This window comes from Rhinoraja longicauda, chromosome 3, assembly GCF_053455715.1.
Source record: "Rhinoraja longicauda isolate Sanriku21f chromosome 3, sRhiLon1.1, whole genome shotgun sequence".
NCBI lineage: Eukaryota > Metazoa > Chordata > Chondrichthyes > Rajiformes > Arhynchobatidae > Rhinoraja > Rhinoraja longicauda.
This window is the reverse complement of record NC_135955.1, coordinates 18,129,906-18,146,674: the sequence shown is the minus strand read 5'-3', so window position 1 is coordinate 18,146,674 and position 16,769 is coordinate 18,129,906. Positions and strand designations below refer to the sequence as shown.

The window sequence follows — 16,769 nt, the reverse complement described above, 5'->3', positions numbered from 1 at the left end:
TAAAGGAGATCGGGTAGGCCATGGTACACCAAGCGCAAGTGTTCTGCAAAAGACTCACAGAGTCTACAATTGGTCTCACAGGAGACCACATTGGGAACACCGGATGCAGTAGTTGAGGTTAGGGATATGGAATGCATGCAGGTAGATAAGAGATGGATTTGGTGTCATGTTTGGCACACACATTATGGGCTGAAGGGCCTGTTCCTGTGCTGTACCGGTTGATATTTTATGTCTAATATTGCAAAGGAACATAGGAAATATTCTCTCAATCCTCCTTGGCCTACATGATATCCCGGATGTCAAACACTTTAACTCTCCTCATATTGATTTCTCTAACCTCAAGTAAAACTTGCATCCGCCCTCTCCGTCCCTCCCCCTCCCTAGTCGTCGTACTAACTTCACTGTCTGTATAACTCATTACCACCTACCCCACAGCCAACAATGGACCACTATTGGCTCCATCTTTCTTTGATCATTGTTGCTTCCTGCATATCTTTTATTCATTTGTCCTATATACCGCCTATATCTCTCGTTCCCCTTTCTTCTGACAGTGTGAAGAAGGGTCTCAACCCAAAATGTCACCTATTCTTTTTCTCCGGAGATACTAGCTGACTCGCTGAGTTACTCCAGCTATTTGTGTCTAAAATAGGAAGCATTACTATTGGTATCACAAATTGGCTTGGTTATAATTCATTACACCAAGAAGATTTGTGCTTTTCTGTAGGACATTGGTTTATCTTTACAGCTTGACCTGATCAAATCTAATCCATTTCCGCCACTCTGTTCTCTCTCAGTCTCTCTCTGTTATTGAGGCAAGAGAGGAGATGGTAAGGCCCCTGACAAAGATAGACAATAGACAATAGGTGCAGGAGTAGGCCATTCGGCCCTTTGAGCCAGCACTGCCATTCAATGTGATCATGGCTGATCATTCACAATCAGTACCCGGTTTCTGCCCTCTCCCCATACCCCCCGACTCTGCTATCATTAAGAGCTCTATCTTGAAGGCATCCAGAGAATTGGTCTCCACTGCCTTCTGAGGCAGAGAATTCCACAGATTTACAACTCTGAGTGAAAAAGCTTTTCCTCATCTCCATTCTAAGAAGGGAAGTAGATAATCCTCGAATTTATAGGCCAGCGAGCCTCACATTATTGGTAGGAAAGCTATTGGAGAAGATTCTTTACAGAATTTACTGTCACTTGGAAAAGAATGGGCTAATTAGGGACTGTCATCATGGTGATTTCTCACAAAAGTTAATTGATGTGGGTAGGGTAGTGGACGTTAACTAAATGGATTTTAATAAGGCATTTGAAATCCCTCATGATAGGCTGATCCAGTAGATCAAGATGCATGGGATCCATGGTGTCTTGATTGTTTGGATTCAGAACTGGCTTATCCATAGAAGACAGGTTGTGAAGGACAATATTCAGGCTGGAAGCCTGTGACCAGTGATGTTCTGCAGGGATCTGTGTTGGAACCTCTGTTGTTTGAGATATACCAACAGCCCACGTTATAACAAACTATAGTGGGGAGGGGAGGCTAACCCTCATTACAATGGACCACAAGGAGGGACGATGGTGTCTGTTATTGCCGACTGTCTGCCATAACCGAGTAAGTGATTCGCTCCAACTACCTAGCATTCACTCCATGAAACGACGAGTTGTTATCAAACATAAAGTTCTTTTTAACAGCTAAAAATTTATTTTTGTTACTGCAAGCTAAAAATACCAGACTGTTACATTAATTGAGTATCATTGCACAAGTGTTGATCAAAGCAATTGCTTGTCATTTTCTATGTAACTAACAGCCTGTGTTCTTAAACAGACAGTCTGATTACTGTGAGGACGAGAACGCAGATGAACTCTGGCCATGGATAGGTACTTGCAACTGGGACTTTGCAGTTATTACAGAAACCTGGTAAAGAGAAGGACAGTCAGTACTGTCAACTTAATGTTCCAGGGTGTGGACGCTTCAGGAGAGATAGAAGTGGGGGTAAAAGAGGAGAGGGTGTTGTTTTATTGATTAAGGAGAATGTCACAGCAATGGTCAGAGATGATATTATGGATGGTTTTATTCCTTTTCTTAATTCTCAGCTCCACCCATAAAACCAGTGAGTTATATGGGTGGAGCTGAGAATTAAGAAAGGGATGATCTTGTTGGAAGTATACAATAGGCTTCCAAATAGTCAAGAAGAATTAGAAGAGCAAATATATCAAGGTTGCAAGCACCTGCAGGACCCATAAGGTTGTCATAGTAGGGGATTTTAAACTTTCCCTATATAGACTGGGACTGTCAAAGTGCAAAAGGATTAGATGGGGCAGAATTTGTCAAATGTGTTTAGGAATATTTCCTCAGGCAATATGTAAAGGGCCCTACATGGGAGAGGGCAACGCTTGATCTTATCTTGGGAAATTGGGAGGAGCAAGTGGATGAAGTGTTTGTGGATGAGCCTTTTGGGACATGTTCGATCAGGTTTGATAGTTATGGACAGAGATAGGGCAAGCCCATGAGTTAAAATTCTAAATTGTGGCAAGCTATGAAGGTATTAGACAGGAACGTGCTCAAGTTGATTGGAGTACGTGGTTTGAAGGTAAAGGAACGCCGAGAAAGTGGAATGTGTCCGTCCCTGTTAGAGTGATGGGCAAGGCAGATGGGTGTAAGGAAGCTTGGATGACAAGAGAAATTTATGGTCTGGTTAAAAATAAGGAGGCATGGACGGGTATAAGGAGCTAGGATCAAGCGTATCCTTGGAGGAGTTTCAAGAACTGAGTTACACGTTAAAAAAGGAAATCAGGTGGCCGAAAAAGGGGCAGGAGATAGCTTTGACATATAATATTATAGATAATCATATCTAATAAGTACATTAAGGGACAAAGGGTAACCAGAGAGAGATTAGGGCTCCCCCCGAAATCAAAGCGGACAACCCTGTAGGGAGCCGCAGGAGATGGGCACGGTTTCAATGAGTATTTCTCCTTTGATTTTACCCTGGAGAAAGACATGAGGATCAGGGAACTTGAGGGAGTCAATGGGTGTCTTTAGGGCAGTCAATATCATGGTCGAGGATGTGCTGAATGTCCTAAAGCGTATGACAAATCTCCAGGGCCTGATCAGATATATCAGAGGACACTGGGAAGCTAGAGAGGAAATTACTAAGTGCAAAGTGAAATTACACATCTTCCAATCTCCACCCATTTCCGCATTCCAGACATAGAGGACAGTGAGATCAGTGTGGAGAATACTAATATGCACGGGCAGTTTGAGATTAAGGAGAAGGTGGTATTGGGGTTCTTGAAGAGCATTTTGGTGGGTAAATCCCCAGGACCTGATAGGATCTATCTCAGGTTATTGAGAGAGGCAAGAGAGGTTCCAGAGGACTGGAGAGTAGCTAATATCGTTCTTTTATTTACAAAGGGGAGAATCCAGGGAATTATAGGCCGGTGTGCATCACATCAGTGGTAGGGAAGTTGTTGGAAAGGATTCTTCAGGATAGGTTTTACTCCCAAATGGAAGAGAATGGCTTAATTAGGGACAGTCAACAAGTCTTTGTACATGGCTGGTCTTGTCTTAGTGATTTAATTTGAGTTTTTTTAGGAAGTAACGGTCATCAATGAGGGTAGGGCAGTTATCTATGAATTTTAGTAAGGCATTTGATAAAGTCCCCCTTGGTAGGTTGATCCAGATGAAGCTGCAAAGGATTAAAAGTGTCTTGGTCGTATGGATTCAGAACTGGCTTAATGATCAACAGAGGGTTGTGGTTGAAGGACAATATTTAAGCTTGAGGTCGGTGATCAGTGGAGTTCTAAAGGAATCTGTACTCGGAATTCTGTTGTTTTGTTTTATTTATCTACACTTGTGCCTCTTTATTTTTATAAATAAATGAAGGGGCACAGATTTGTTGGTTAGTAAGATTGCAGATGACACTAAGATTGCTGGGGACATAGATTTACGAGGAAGGCTGTGAGAGTATACATCCGGATATAGAACACCTACAGAAATGGGTGGAGAAATGGCTGATGAAGTTTAATCAGAGCAAGTGTGAGGTGCTGCACTTTGGGAGGTCGAATGCATGGGGAAAATATACAATTATTGGCATGACCCTTAACAGCATTGATGTGCAGAGGGGTCTTGTGGTCCAATTCCATAACTCCCTGAAAGTGGCACCACAAGTCAATAAGAGTGGTAAATAAGGCATCAGGTGTGCTTGCCTTCATAGATTGAAGCATTGAGAATAAAAGTCAGGTCATGATACAACTATATAGGACTTTGGTTAAGCTTCATTTGAAGTACTGCGTGCAGTTTTAGTTTTACCTTAATTTTAGAGTTACAGCCCCGGAAATAGGCCCTTCGGCTTACTGAGTCCGCGCCAACCAGCGATCCCCACACATTAACACTATCCTACACACACAAGGGGCAATTTACATTCATACCAAACCAATTAACCTACAAACCTATACATCGTTGGAGTGTGGGAGGAAACAGAAGATCTTGGAGAAAACCCACGCGGTCACAGGGAGAAAGTACCAACTCTGTACAGACAGGACCCGTAATAGGGATCGAACCCCGGTCTCTGGCGCTGTAAGGCAGTAACTCTACCGCCGCGTCACTGTGCCACCCCTGATCACCCTGTTGCAGGATGTGAAGGCTTTGGAAAGGGTACAAAGGTTTACCAGAATGATGCTTGGATCAGGGGGCATTAGCTACAGGGAGAGATTGGATAAACTTGGTATTGTTTTCTTTGCAACAGCAGAGGTTGCAGAGAGATCTGATTGAAGTGTATATAATTATGAGAAGCCTAGATAGGGTGGACAGTCAGAAACTATCCCGGGAGAGAAAAATAAAATACTAGTGGGTATAACTTTAATGTGAGAGGGGCAAATTTTAAAGATGTACAGGGCAAGTTTTTTTTTTACAAAGATGGTAGGGGTTGCCAAGAACAAGCTGCTGAGTGAGGGCAGTGGATACAATAATGGCATTTAAGATATTTTTGGATAGGCAGATGGATCTGCACGTAACGGAGAGTTATGATTATGTTCAGGCATATAAGAGTAGGTCTTGACATCATATTCAGCGCAGACATTGTGGCCTAAAGGGCATGTTCCTGTGATGTACTATTCTATGTTCTATCCATGTTTATCTGATTAGGTATTCCCTTTTTTCTCGTTTCTTGGATCTGTTCCAAACAACTATCAAAAACACATAGTTCACAATCAGGTGCATCTTCCAGAAGATTTTAAAAATACTTTGGAGAGAAAATAAATTATAATTAGTACACATATTTCTTTAATCACTTAAATGGAGACTCAGACATTTCACACTCAGCTCATGAATTAAAAATTGCCTTGTAATACATAAACAAATTTACCTTGTACATCCATATTCGTCCTTTTCTAATGATGTGTGTTAGTCGATCTACACATAATCTGTGCAGAGGTAGGTAGAAACCCAGTTCCGTTTGAGGCAGTATCACTGACAGAGCATAAGTGCTGCGGTCCCCATTCATGTTACCATCAAATATCAATGAGATTATGATTACTCCTTTCTCTGAGAGTACAAAAAATTTCACATCGATAGCACCACTTTTGGCACTCCGCAGGATCTCTCCATTTAAAGTGTGGTTGGCCAAAAATGTTATTTCCCCATCACTCAGCAGCAGCTGCTCACATTTTGGAGCCCAAATGTGTCTGACTCTCGGACCAAGAATATTGTCCCAGTAAGCAAAAGTAGCAGCCAGCAATGGCGAGTCTCCATCCAATATGATTTCTGTTTTGGCCACTGCTGGAGATTGAGGTGGACAGGCAGCACACATGTTGGCAGCTCAGTTGTCACTAATTCCCTTCGTAAACATCTTCTGCAGGCTAAAAATGATGTGATGTTATGACAATTATAATTTAATCATAATAATAATTCGTCAGCCTTTCCAGTTAAAATCCACCATCCCAGAATAAAAATCCCTCGCCCCTAGAAGCTCCTATCCAGGTTATGCACAAATTCTCTTCCCAAAGTCTCCACCCACACACACACACCCACGGACCCACCTCTTCCTCGTTAATATGCGTTACCCTGGTCCTTCCACTCGCGTACCCGGCCACTCCCCCAAGCCCCTCCCCAGCACAGTAGCCCGTCCTCCAAGACCACTCGCCAGGCAGACACGGTCGCACCCGGACAAACAACCACAAACAGCCCCTCTGCTCTGTCCTTGCTTAATCCGCTCCCTCAGCAGCGCAACCCGAAACCAAAACACTGCTCCATCCACAACGTCGCGAGTTGCAGACCGGGCCCGTCCATTCCACCACCTCCGAAATAAGCACAGACGGGCCCGGCCCGGCCCGGCCCGGCCCATCCAGCCGTCCTTGTATCCCACTCATCTTCACATAATCGCTTTGCTCGCCTACCGTCTTTACCGCAAAACAATTCCGCCCCGAGCAGCAAATCTCCACAGGCACCCTTGCCAACCGACAGGAAGTCGTGATGCGCTATCCCGTCACTTCCGCTATGGGCAACGGGCAGTTTGAAATGGGCAATAGGTAGATTGAAATGGGCAATATGTAGATTGAAATGGGCAATAGGTAGATTGAAATGGGCAATAGGTAGATTGAAATGGGCAATAGGTAGATTGAAATGGGCAATAGGTAGATTGAAATGGGCAATAGGTAGATTGAAATGGGCAATATGTAGATTGAAATGGGCAACCGGTAAATAGTAGATTGAGATGGGCAATCAGTAAATAGTAGATTGAAATGGGCAATCGGTAAATAGGAGATTGAAATGGGCAATCGGTAAATAGTAGATTGAAATGGGCAATCGGTAAATAGTAGTTTGAAATGGGCAATAAGTAAATAGTAGATTGAAATGGGCAACAGGCAGTTTGAAATGGGCAATAGGTAGATTGAAATGGGCAATAGGTAAATAGTAGATTGAAATGGGCAACAGGCAGTTTGAAATGGGCAATCGGTAAATAGTAGTTTGAAATGGGCAATAAGTAAATAGATTGAAATGGGCAACAGGCAGTTTGAAATGGGCAATAGGTAGATTGAAATGGGCAATAGGTAAATAGTAGATTGAAATAGGCAATAGATAAATAGTAGATTGAAATGGGCAACAGGCAGTTTGAAATGGGCAATCAGTGAATAGATTGAAATGGGCAATCGGTAAATAGATTGAAATGGGCAACAGGCAGTTTGAAATGGGCAATATGTAAATAGTAGATTGAAATGGGCAACAAGCAGTTTGAAATGGGCAACAGGCAGTTTGAAATGGGCAATAGGCAGATTGAAATGGGCAATAGGCAGATTGAAATGGGCAACAGGTAGATTGAAATGGGCAACAGGCAGTTTGAAATAGGCAACAGGCAGTTTGAAATGGGCAACAGGTAGATTGAAATGGGCAATAGACAGATTGAAATGGGCTATGGGGGGTTTGAACAGGCGGTTGGTGTTGGTCCACTACTTTTCATGTTGTATATTCTTACAGACCCTTTCTCAGGCTGAGAGTCGGGGGGGAAGGAAACAAATGATGGGGATGTAGCGGAGGTATAGAGCAAATGAATCAAAGATTTGCAAAAAAAGTAATGATGATTAAAAAAACAGGCCATTGTTAGCTGTTAGCTAGGTGAGGCCGAGAAGCTAATGCGACTTGGGTGGGGGAGGAATGGAGAGAGAGAGAGGGAATGCAGGGGTTACTTGAAGTTAGAAAAATCAATACTCATACCATTGCGTTGTAAGCTACCCAAGCGAAATGTGAGATGCTGTTCCTCCAATTTGCATTTAGCCTCAATCTGACAATGGAGGAGGCCCAGGACAGAAAGGTCAGTGTGGGAATATGAAGAGGAATTAAAGTGTTTGGCAACTGGGAGATCAGGTAAACCAGGTGGACTGAACGTAGGTGTTCAGCGAAAAGATCGCCAGGTCTACCTTTGGTCTCGCCAATACAAAACCAATGGATTTCAGGAGAAATAAATCTAAAATACCTTATCTTGGCCTTACCGCATGCGCTTTTCACTAAAATCCAGTGTTTGCCAAAGCCCTTACTTTAACCTTCCAGCAGTACTGGGAGGCACCATAGTGGTGCAGATGGTAGAGCTGCTCTTACCATGCCAGAGAGCCAGGTTCAATCTTGACCTCGGGTGCTGTCTGTGTTCAGTTTGTGCATTCTCTGTGACCGCGTGTATTTTCTCCGGATGTTTTGGGTCCTTCCCACATCACAAGGGCATGTACGTTAATTGCTCTGTAAAATTGTCCCTATTGTGTAGAGAGTGGATACAAACATCGGTTATGTAGAACTAGTGTGAATGGGTGATCGATGGTCGATGTGAGCAGTGGGCCGAAGGGCCTGTTTCCATGCTGTACCATCTCAAATCAGTTGCTCTGCTGGAGCATGACTCCCTTTCACTTGCTACTAAAGCTGTCAGGCCTGATAAACCGAGTTCTTGCCAATGCACAAACATTTAAACTTTTTTGGCTCCTCCTCTCCACTGCTACAGAATGATACGCTTGCATGTGAGGTGGTTCAGAAAAGATTTATCAGCTGGGCGAGAACATAGAACAGCTAGCACACAAATAGGCCGACAATTATACAAATTTAACTCAGAGAGCAGCTAGCACACAAACAGGCTGACAATTACACTAATTTAACTCATCCCAACTGCTCGCACATGTCTATACCCAGTGCTTTTTTTAGACTAACAGAAACCAGTACACACGATTAATAAACACATGTGTCACACGGTCAGGAAAAATAATCATGGTGTTTCGCTTTTTGAGCTGCAAAAGTATGCTGTAGTGTCTTTTCCTCTTCCCTGTCTGTTCATGTGTCCGTCTAAATGCCTCTCAAATCTTGCAGTCCCATGTGCTTCCACCACCTCCCGTAGAAGTGCATTCAGGCATTTGCCACTCTGTAAAAACAAAACTTTCCACACACATCTCCTTTCAACCTCCTCTCGCCTTAAAGGTATGCCTTCTAGTATTTACCATTTCCACCTTTGGAAAAATTCTGACTATCTTATCTATGCCTCTCATTATTTTATACATTTGTATCAGGTTGACCCACAGCCTCCAATGCACCACTGAAAACAATCCAAATTTATCCAACCTCCTCGAGCAGCTAGTGCCCTCCAATCCTGACAGCATTCTGGTAATCGTCTTCTGCACTCTTTACAAAGCCTCCATATCGTTTCAGTAATGGGGCGATCACAATGGGTGGTGGGTGTATGGAACGAGCTGCCAGAGGAGGTAGTTGAGGCAAGTACTATCGCAACGTTTGAGAAATATTTAGACAGGTACATGGATAGGACAGGTTTAGAGGAATATGGGCCAAATACAGGAAAGTGGGACTAGTGTAGATAGGGTACATTGGTTGGTGTGGGCAAGTTGGCCAAAGGGCCTGTTTCCACACTGTATGACTGTATGACTAGTGCATTGGGCTCATTGACATCCTTGGGGGGAAGACATATGGTCCATCTGATCAATTCTATTTTGGACTAGAGACATAGCAGAGAGATCTAAAAAAGGATATTGACCCGAAACATCACCTATTCATGTTCTCCAGAGATTCTGCCTGACCAGTTGAGGTACTCCAGCACTTTCTGTCCTTTTATGTGAGACTACCTCTCCTTGCCTAGGAGTTGAGTTGAGATTGGTCAGAACGACAAATGCCACTGTGTATAACGCGATAAGAAAAAAAAGAAGCATACAGGACGAATGGGCTGTCCAACATTTAACGGGTGTGTCTGTGTGTGCATACACTGAATCCTGTACGTCACAACATGTTTCCATTTCATATAATCCACTGAGCTTTTCCTTTATGATGTATGCCTGGTAACGACAGTGCAGACAATAAGTGCTGACAGCATCTCCTGTGTGCCCTTGGATTGCTCAGCACCACACCAATCCTATAATGACAGGAGCACATTGACTTTTCCGTCAGGTTTACAAACATGATCCATTGTATTCAGTGACAATGAGGCACCATGTGCATTTTTAGTTTAGTTTAGTTTAGAGATATAGCATGGAAACAGGCCCTTTGGCCCAACACGTCTGCGCCAACCAGCGATCACCCCCATACACTAACACTATCCTACACACTTGGGACAATTTACAATTACAATTTTTACTGAAGCCAATTTAACCTACAAACCCTTTCTCTTCTTCTGACCTATCAATAAGGAAATGGTTTATCTCATCTGGAAAACAAGGGTTCTATCATGACCCAAAACAAAAACACAAGGTGATCGAGTAACACAGCGGGTCAGGCAGCATCTCTGAAGATTATGGATAGGTGACGTTTTGGGTGGAGATCTTTCTTCCAGCTGATTGTAATGGGAAAGAGGGGAGGGGGCGAAAGCTGGGAGGAGGAGCAGGACTTTTTTTGTAAACCAGCTCCTGCATTTCCTTGTTCTAATACCTATTACGACCCAACTTCTTGCACTATTGTGAACTTGCTTTTTTAATTTCTAATTATGTTTTTGCAATAATATTTTGGGTTTTTTGCACAGCTTTCTTTTAGAATTTTATATATAATTTACGTCTAATTCATGTTTCACTGTTTGAGTCCATGTTATCAGAAAATCCAGTTTTACTCTGCCCAATGACAGGTTGCAACCCTGCATTGCTGCATGTTCACAACTCATTAAAAGTCTCTTTCCCCTCCCCCCTCTCGTCCCGTTCCACCTATATTGTAGGGGCGGCACAGTGGCACAATGGTAGAGTTGCTGCCTTACAGTGCCAGAGGCCCGAGTTCAACCCTAACTTTGTGTGCTGCCTGTACACAGTTTGCACGTTCTCCCTGTGAACACGTGGGTTTTCTCCGGGTACTCCGGTTTCCTCCCACATTGCAAAGACATGCAGGTTTGTAGGTTAATTGGCTTCTGTAAATTGTCCTTAGTGTGTAGGATAGAACTTATGTATGTGTCATCATTGGCCAGCGTGGACCCGGTGGGCCGAAGGGCCTGTTTTCTTCCCAGCTGCGATCAGGCAACTGAACCATCCTATCACCAACTAGAGAACGGTTCTGACCTACCATCTACCTCATTGGAGACCCTCGGGCTAAATTTAATTGAACTTTACTGGACTGTATCTTGCACTAAACGTTATTCCCTTTATCCTGTAACTGCACACTCTGGACAGATTAATTGCAATCGTGTGTGAGTCTTTCTGCTGACTGGATAGCACCCAACGGAAAAGGTTTTCACTGTACCTTGCTACACTCGACAATAAACTAAAGTAAAGTAAAAATAAGGTAAAGTCGAGGTAACTAAAACTTGGATCAGGCCTATAATTCTGTGGTCATTCCCCCCCCCACTGAGTTCAGCTGGTGAATGTCCCTTTAATAAATGAACGTTTTCCTATTTCCAATGCAGTCAGTTCATGCCACACTCTCATCAGCCTGAAATATCCAATCATAAAGAGCTACAGATCTTGACAGCTTCTGTGACCGATGGCACAATGCTCCCAAAATAGCTAGCGTGAGACTTCATCCCAAGTGGTGTCGATAATTAGCCGCGCTGTTGCTTTGGCCAAGCGGACAGTTTGCAATCCTTCCCCCAACCAACAGCTGACACCGCATGTAGCATGCCCCTGAGAGTGAGCTCTGTTTCTGTGGGATCTCCTTTCTCCCTCCTCCTCTCCCCTCATTGACCCTGATCACAAGGGGGGGGGGGGGGGGGGGTAGTGCAAAGTATTGCACAGGTGGTTTGAGCAGTCGCTGGCAATCAACACAGAACTCCAGGCAGCAATGGGTTAATTATGTACATCGGCACACGTTCCCTGCACTGTCGTTGGTGTTATTTTTAAGCGGCTAAGCTTAAACAGAGGGCAAGCGTGTTCTTTGATGGTTTTGACATCTCCATGGCCTGGAGGTGCATCACGGAGTAGGGCTGGATAGAGACGCGGTCATACGGCAAGGATACGGCCCTTCAGTCCAACTAGCCCATGCTGACTAAGATGCCCTATCAACAAAAGTTCCAACTACCCAGGTTCGGCCAATATCCCTCTAAACCTTTCTTGTCCGTGTTCCTGTCTAAATTGATTTTTTTATATTGTTATATATTTAAAGGACATCTCTTTCAATTTCCTAATCTACCTGTCCAAATTATTTTGGCCAAATGGATGAGCTTGTAGGGACTGAACAGTAAGAAAGGGCCGACATGTGTTAATTCCAAGTCTGATCCTGTGCTCACTCTCCAAACAATGTTACATTCAAAAAGAGACATAAAGTGCTGGAATAACCCAACAGGTCAAGCAATATCTCTGGAGTACATGAGTAACTGATGTTTTAGCGTCAGGAACTTTCTCCTTTTGTAAACCAGCATCTGTAGTTCCAATTTCATGTGTCTCTACTTCTAATTTAGCAGACTCAAATGAACTGGTTGCATCACAACATGGTTTGGTAACTCGAATGCCCAGGAATGAAGAAGATTACAGAGAGTGGTAGGCAGACACAGCCCGGTCCATCACGGGTACTGACCTCCCCACCATCGAAGGGATCTATACGAGGTGCTGCCTCAAAAAGGCAGCCAGCATCATCAAAGATCCACACCACCCTGGCCACACTCTCATTTCTCTCCTACCATCAAAATCATGAGAGTGTACAAAATCGTAAGAGGAACAGATAATTCCACGGAGTTTTCTGTCCAGAGTATGGAGAAATTGAGACCCAGAGGACATAGGTTTAAGGTGAGGGGGAAAGATTTAATAGGAACCTGAGGGGTAACTTTTTTTACACAAAGGGTGGCAGCTGTATGGAACGAGCTTCATGAGCAGGTAGTTGTGGCTGGGACTATCGCAATGTTCAAGAAACATAGAAAAATATGTGCACGAGTAGTCCATTTGGCCCTTCAAGCCAGCACCGCCATTCAATAATGATCATGGCTGATCATCTAAAATCAGTACCCCATTCCTGCTTTTTCCACATATCCCTTGATACCTTTAGCCCCAAGAGCAAAATCTAACTCTCTCTTGAAAACATCCAGAGAATTGGCCTCCACTGCCTTCTGTGGCAGAGAATTCCATAGATTCACAACTCTCTGGGTGAAACAGCTTTTCCTCATCTCAGTCATAAATGGCCTACCCCTTATTCTTAAACTGTGACCCCCCCCGGTTATGAACTCCCCCAACATCGAGAACAATTTTCCTGCATCTAGCCTGTCCAATCCTTTTAAGAATTTTATTTGTTTCTATAAGATCCCCTCCCATCCTTCTAAATTCCAGTGAATACAAGCCCAGTCGACCCATTCTTTCATCAAATGTCAGCCCCGCCATCCCGGGAATTAACCTGGTGAACCTACGCTGCTCTCCCTCAATAGCAATAATGCCCTTCCTCAAATTAGGAGACCAGAATTGCACACAATACTCCAGCTGCGGTCTCACCAGGGCCCTATACAACTGCAGTAGGACCTCCTTGCTCCTAAACCTCAAATACTCCCACAATGAAGGCCAACCTGCCATTAGCTTTCTTCACTGCCTGCTGTACCTGCATGCTTACTTTCAGTGACTGATGTAAAAGCACACCCAGGTCTCGTTGCACATCCCCTTTTTCTAATCTGACACCATTCAGATAATAATCTGCCTTCCTGTTCTTGCCACCAAAGTGGATAACCTCACATTTATCCACATTATACTGCATCTGCCATGCATCTGCCCACTCACCCAACCTATCCAAGTCATCCTGCAGCCTTATAGCATCCTCTTCGCAGCTCACACTGTCACCCAGCTTTGTGTCATCCGCAAACTTGCAGATATCACATTTTATTCCCTCGTCTAAATCGTGAATATATATTGTAAATAATTTGTGTCCCAGCACCGAGCCTTACGGCACCCCACTAGTCAATGCCTGCCATTTTGAAAAGGACCCGTTAATTCCTACTATTTGTTTTCTGTCTGACAACCAGTTTCCTATCCATGTCAATACACTACCCCCAATACCATGTGCTCTAATTTTGCACAAATCTGTTTAGAGTGGATTTAGAAACATTTAGACTGATACGCAGATAGAATAGGTTTAGAGGGACATGGGCCAAATGCAGACAGGTGGGGACTAGGGTAGATGGGACATGTTGGTCGATGTAGCCAAGTTGGGCGGAAAGACCTGTTTCCATGCTGTATGACTATGACTCATCAGGCAGTATGTACAGGAGCCTGAAAACTGTGACCTCCAAGTTTGAGACAGCTTCTTCCCAGCAACGATCAGGCTCTTGAACTCTGAACACTACACAACACTGAACTCAACAATGAACTTCTATGGACTGCCTTTGGTTTGTGATGACTCAGCAGACAGGCCAGGAGAAGCCAATGACCAGCACCACAAACTGAAAATTACCGGAACCCTGGGCAGAGCCACAGTCAAATGAGAAACAGCTGTGTCTCATTAGCAGTTAATGGATCAACTCACCTGCACCTCGTTAGCTTTGCTCCTTACAATCCAAATGAGGACGAGCCAGGGGTGGAAGAGAGAGGGTTAGGTTAGCAAGATCTTAGCACCAGTCTGCACACCAGGAATCATTTTTACAAAACTGGAGCACCTGGAGAAAACCCATGCGGTCACAGGGAGAACGGACAAGCTCCGCACAGACAGCACCCGTAGTCAGTTTCGAACCCAGGTAAGGCAGCAACTCTGCCACTGTACCTCCCTTGAGCTGCCAGAGGAAGCCGTAGAAGCGGATAAAGTTATGACTTTTAAAAGACATTTGGACAGGTATAAGGACAGGAAGTGTTTAGAAGAGTATGGGCCAAGTGCAGAATTGAACCTGGGTCTCTGGAGCTGTAAGGCAGCAGCTCTATCACTGTGCCAATGTTCTAAATCTCTGGGAACTATAAATTTGCCAGGATTGGACTGAGTTCCTGGTAGCACAGCAGTTAAATACTTAAACCAGTATTCATTGTGTTCAAATCCCACCATGGCAGCTGAAGAATTTTCATTTAAGGAAACTAAAACAGCTAGTGCCAGTAATGTTGCCCACAAAAATTACTGGATTGTTGGTACAAACCCATCTGGTTTGATTAGTTCCAGGGAAGGGATTTAAGCAACCTTACCTTGTATGACCGATATGTAACTCCAGATCTACTGATAAAAATGACCCTTAACCGCCCTCTGAATTAGCCCAGAAGGCCATTGAGCTCAGATGGAAATTAGAGATGTATTGTTAATTCTGGCTTTCCTAGTAACATCCACATCCCAGTTATAAACTGAAGGAAAATACAAACTGTCCAGTTATAATAGCTTATGATATAACAGCAGTTATACAGCATGGAACCACCTAGCCTATGCTGACTATCAATCAAGAGTGGTGCAATGGTAGAGTTGCAGCCTTATAGCACCAGAGACATGAGTTTAATCCTGACTATTGGTGCTGTCTGTACGGAGTTTGTATGTTCTCCCAGTGACTGTGGGGTTGTGGTTTTCTCCACACACTCCAGTTTCCTCCCACACTCCAAAGACGTGCGGGTCTGCAAGTTAATTGGTTTTGGTAAAAATCATAAACTGTCCCTAGTGTGTCAGATAGTGCTAGTGTATGTGGTGATCTCAGAGAGTAAAAGATAGATCTGCCATAATTGAATGGCAGAATAGATGAACCGAAAGGCCTAATTCTGCTTCTGTCATTTACAATGTGCAAACTCAGTACAGACAGCACTTGTAGTCAAGATCGAACCCGGGTCTCTGGCTGTGAGGAGCAGCAGGTCTACTGGCTACGCTGCCATTTTATTCTCCCCACATTCCCATCAACTCCCTCCAGGATCTACCACCCCCACCCCCCCCACACATCACGGTCAACTTTACTGTGTCTGATTACCTACCGTCCAGCATGTCCTTCGAGGGCGGGAAGAAACCAGAGGACACCCAGGTCGTCGTGTGAGGAAGCCATTTTCTCACAGAGACCTGGCGACAATGTGCAAACTCCACACAGACCGCACTGGAAGTCAGGATCGAACCTGGGTCATTAAAGCTGTGAAACTACTGACTGCACCATCGTGCCGCACCCAGGACTTTTTTTTAACTAGGTATTTTTTTTACTCGAAGGATTTTTTAAAATTCTAAGGACTTTTATTATAAAGACTTTTTATAAAGACTTTTTTACTATAAGGACCCATTTTCTCAGAGACCCGGTGACAACATGCAAACTCCACACAGACAACACCGGAGGTCAGGATCAAACCCGGGACACTGCAACTATGAAACTACTTACTGTACTGTTGTGCCGCGCACAAGGCTCTATTTCTGTACGAAAAGGTGCCAGTACACAGGTCAATCCTTGCTGTTGGTGTCCAAGGTTGGTTGTTGTCCTATAAGCAGTTTAAGTTATTTGAGGGCCTGATCGCCTAATTTAATGAATGGTTGATTTTTAAAGCTTCAGTAATCTTTTAGTAATTTTAAAATTGTAAATATCTGAAAATCTAGTCTTTACCATTTTAGAGGTGGCGTTATTGACATGTACCATCACAAAAAATAGCCATGCCTATTGCAAACCCCATTCTTTCACATAAGAACTCCATTGTAATTTATTTTCTTTCTAGGGATCCTGGAAAAGGCAAATGTTCACAATCATTTTCCCACACCAGAAGATTGGAGGGCATAAGATTAAGGTAAGAGGGGAGAGATTTACGAGGGACCTTGGGTGCAACCTTTTCACTCAAAGGGTAGTCCGTACCTGAAATGAGCTTTAGACTAGAGATACAATGCAGAAACAGGTCTTATGGCTCACCGAGTCAGGTCGAACAACAATCACCCCATACACTAGCCGTACTCTACACACCAGGGACAATTTACAATTAACAGAGACCAA

General features: G+C 43.8%; 1 protein-coding gene across 3 annotated transcripts in view; it reads right to left on the bottom strand.

Annotated features, from left to right (window-relative positions):
- Nucleotides 1-6,471, bottom strand: part of c9orf72 (C9orf72-SMCR8 complex subunit) — a 58,562-nt gene extending 52,091 nt beyond the window's left edge. For 2 of the 3 annotated variants that reach the window (XM_078394869.1, XM_078394863.1), the window contains exons 1-2: nucleotides 6,391-6,471; nucleotides 5,361-5,853 (exon numbers count right to left, since the gene is read on the bottom strand). In XM_078394869.1, the coding sequence (XP_078250995.1) occupies nucleotides 5,361-5,804 (444 nt within the window). In that variant the 5' untranslated portion in view covers nucleotides 5,805-5,853; nucleotides 6,391-6,471. The remainder of the gene's footprint in view (nucleotides 1-5,360; nucleotides 5,854-6,390) is intronic. The other variant, XM_078394867.1, reaches the window with a different exon arrangement.
- Between the last annotated feature and the right edge of the window lie 10,298 nt (nucleotides 6,472-16,769).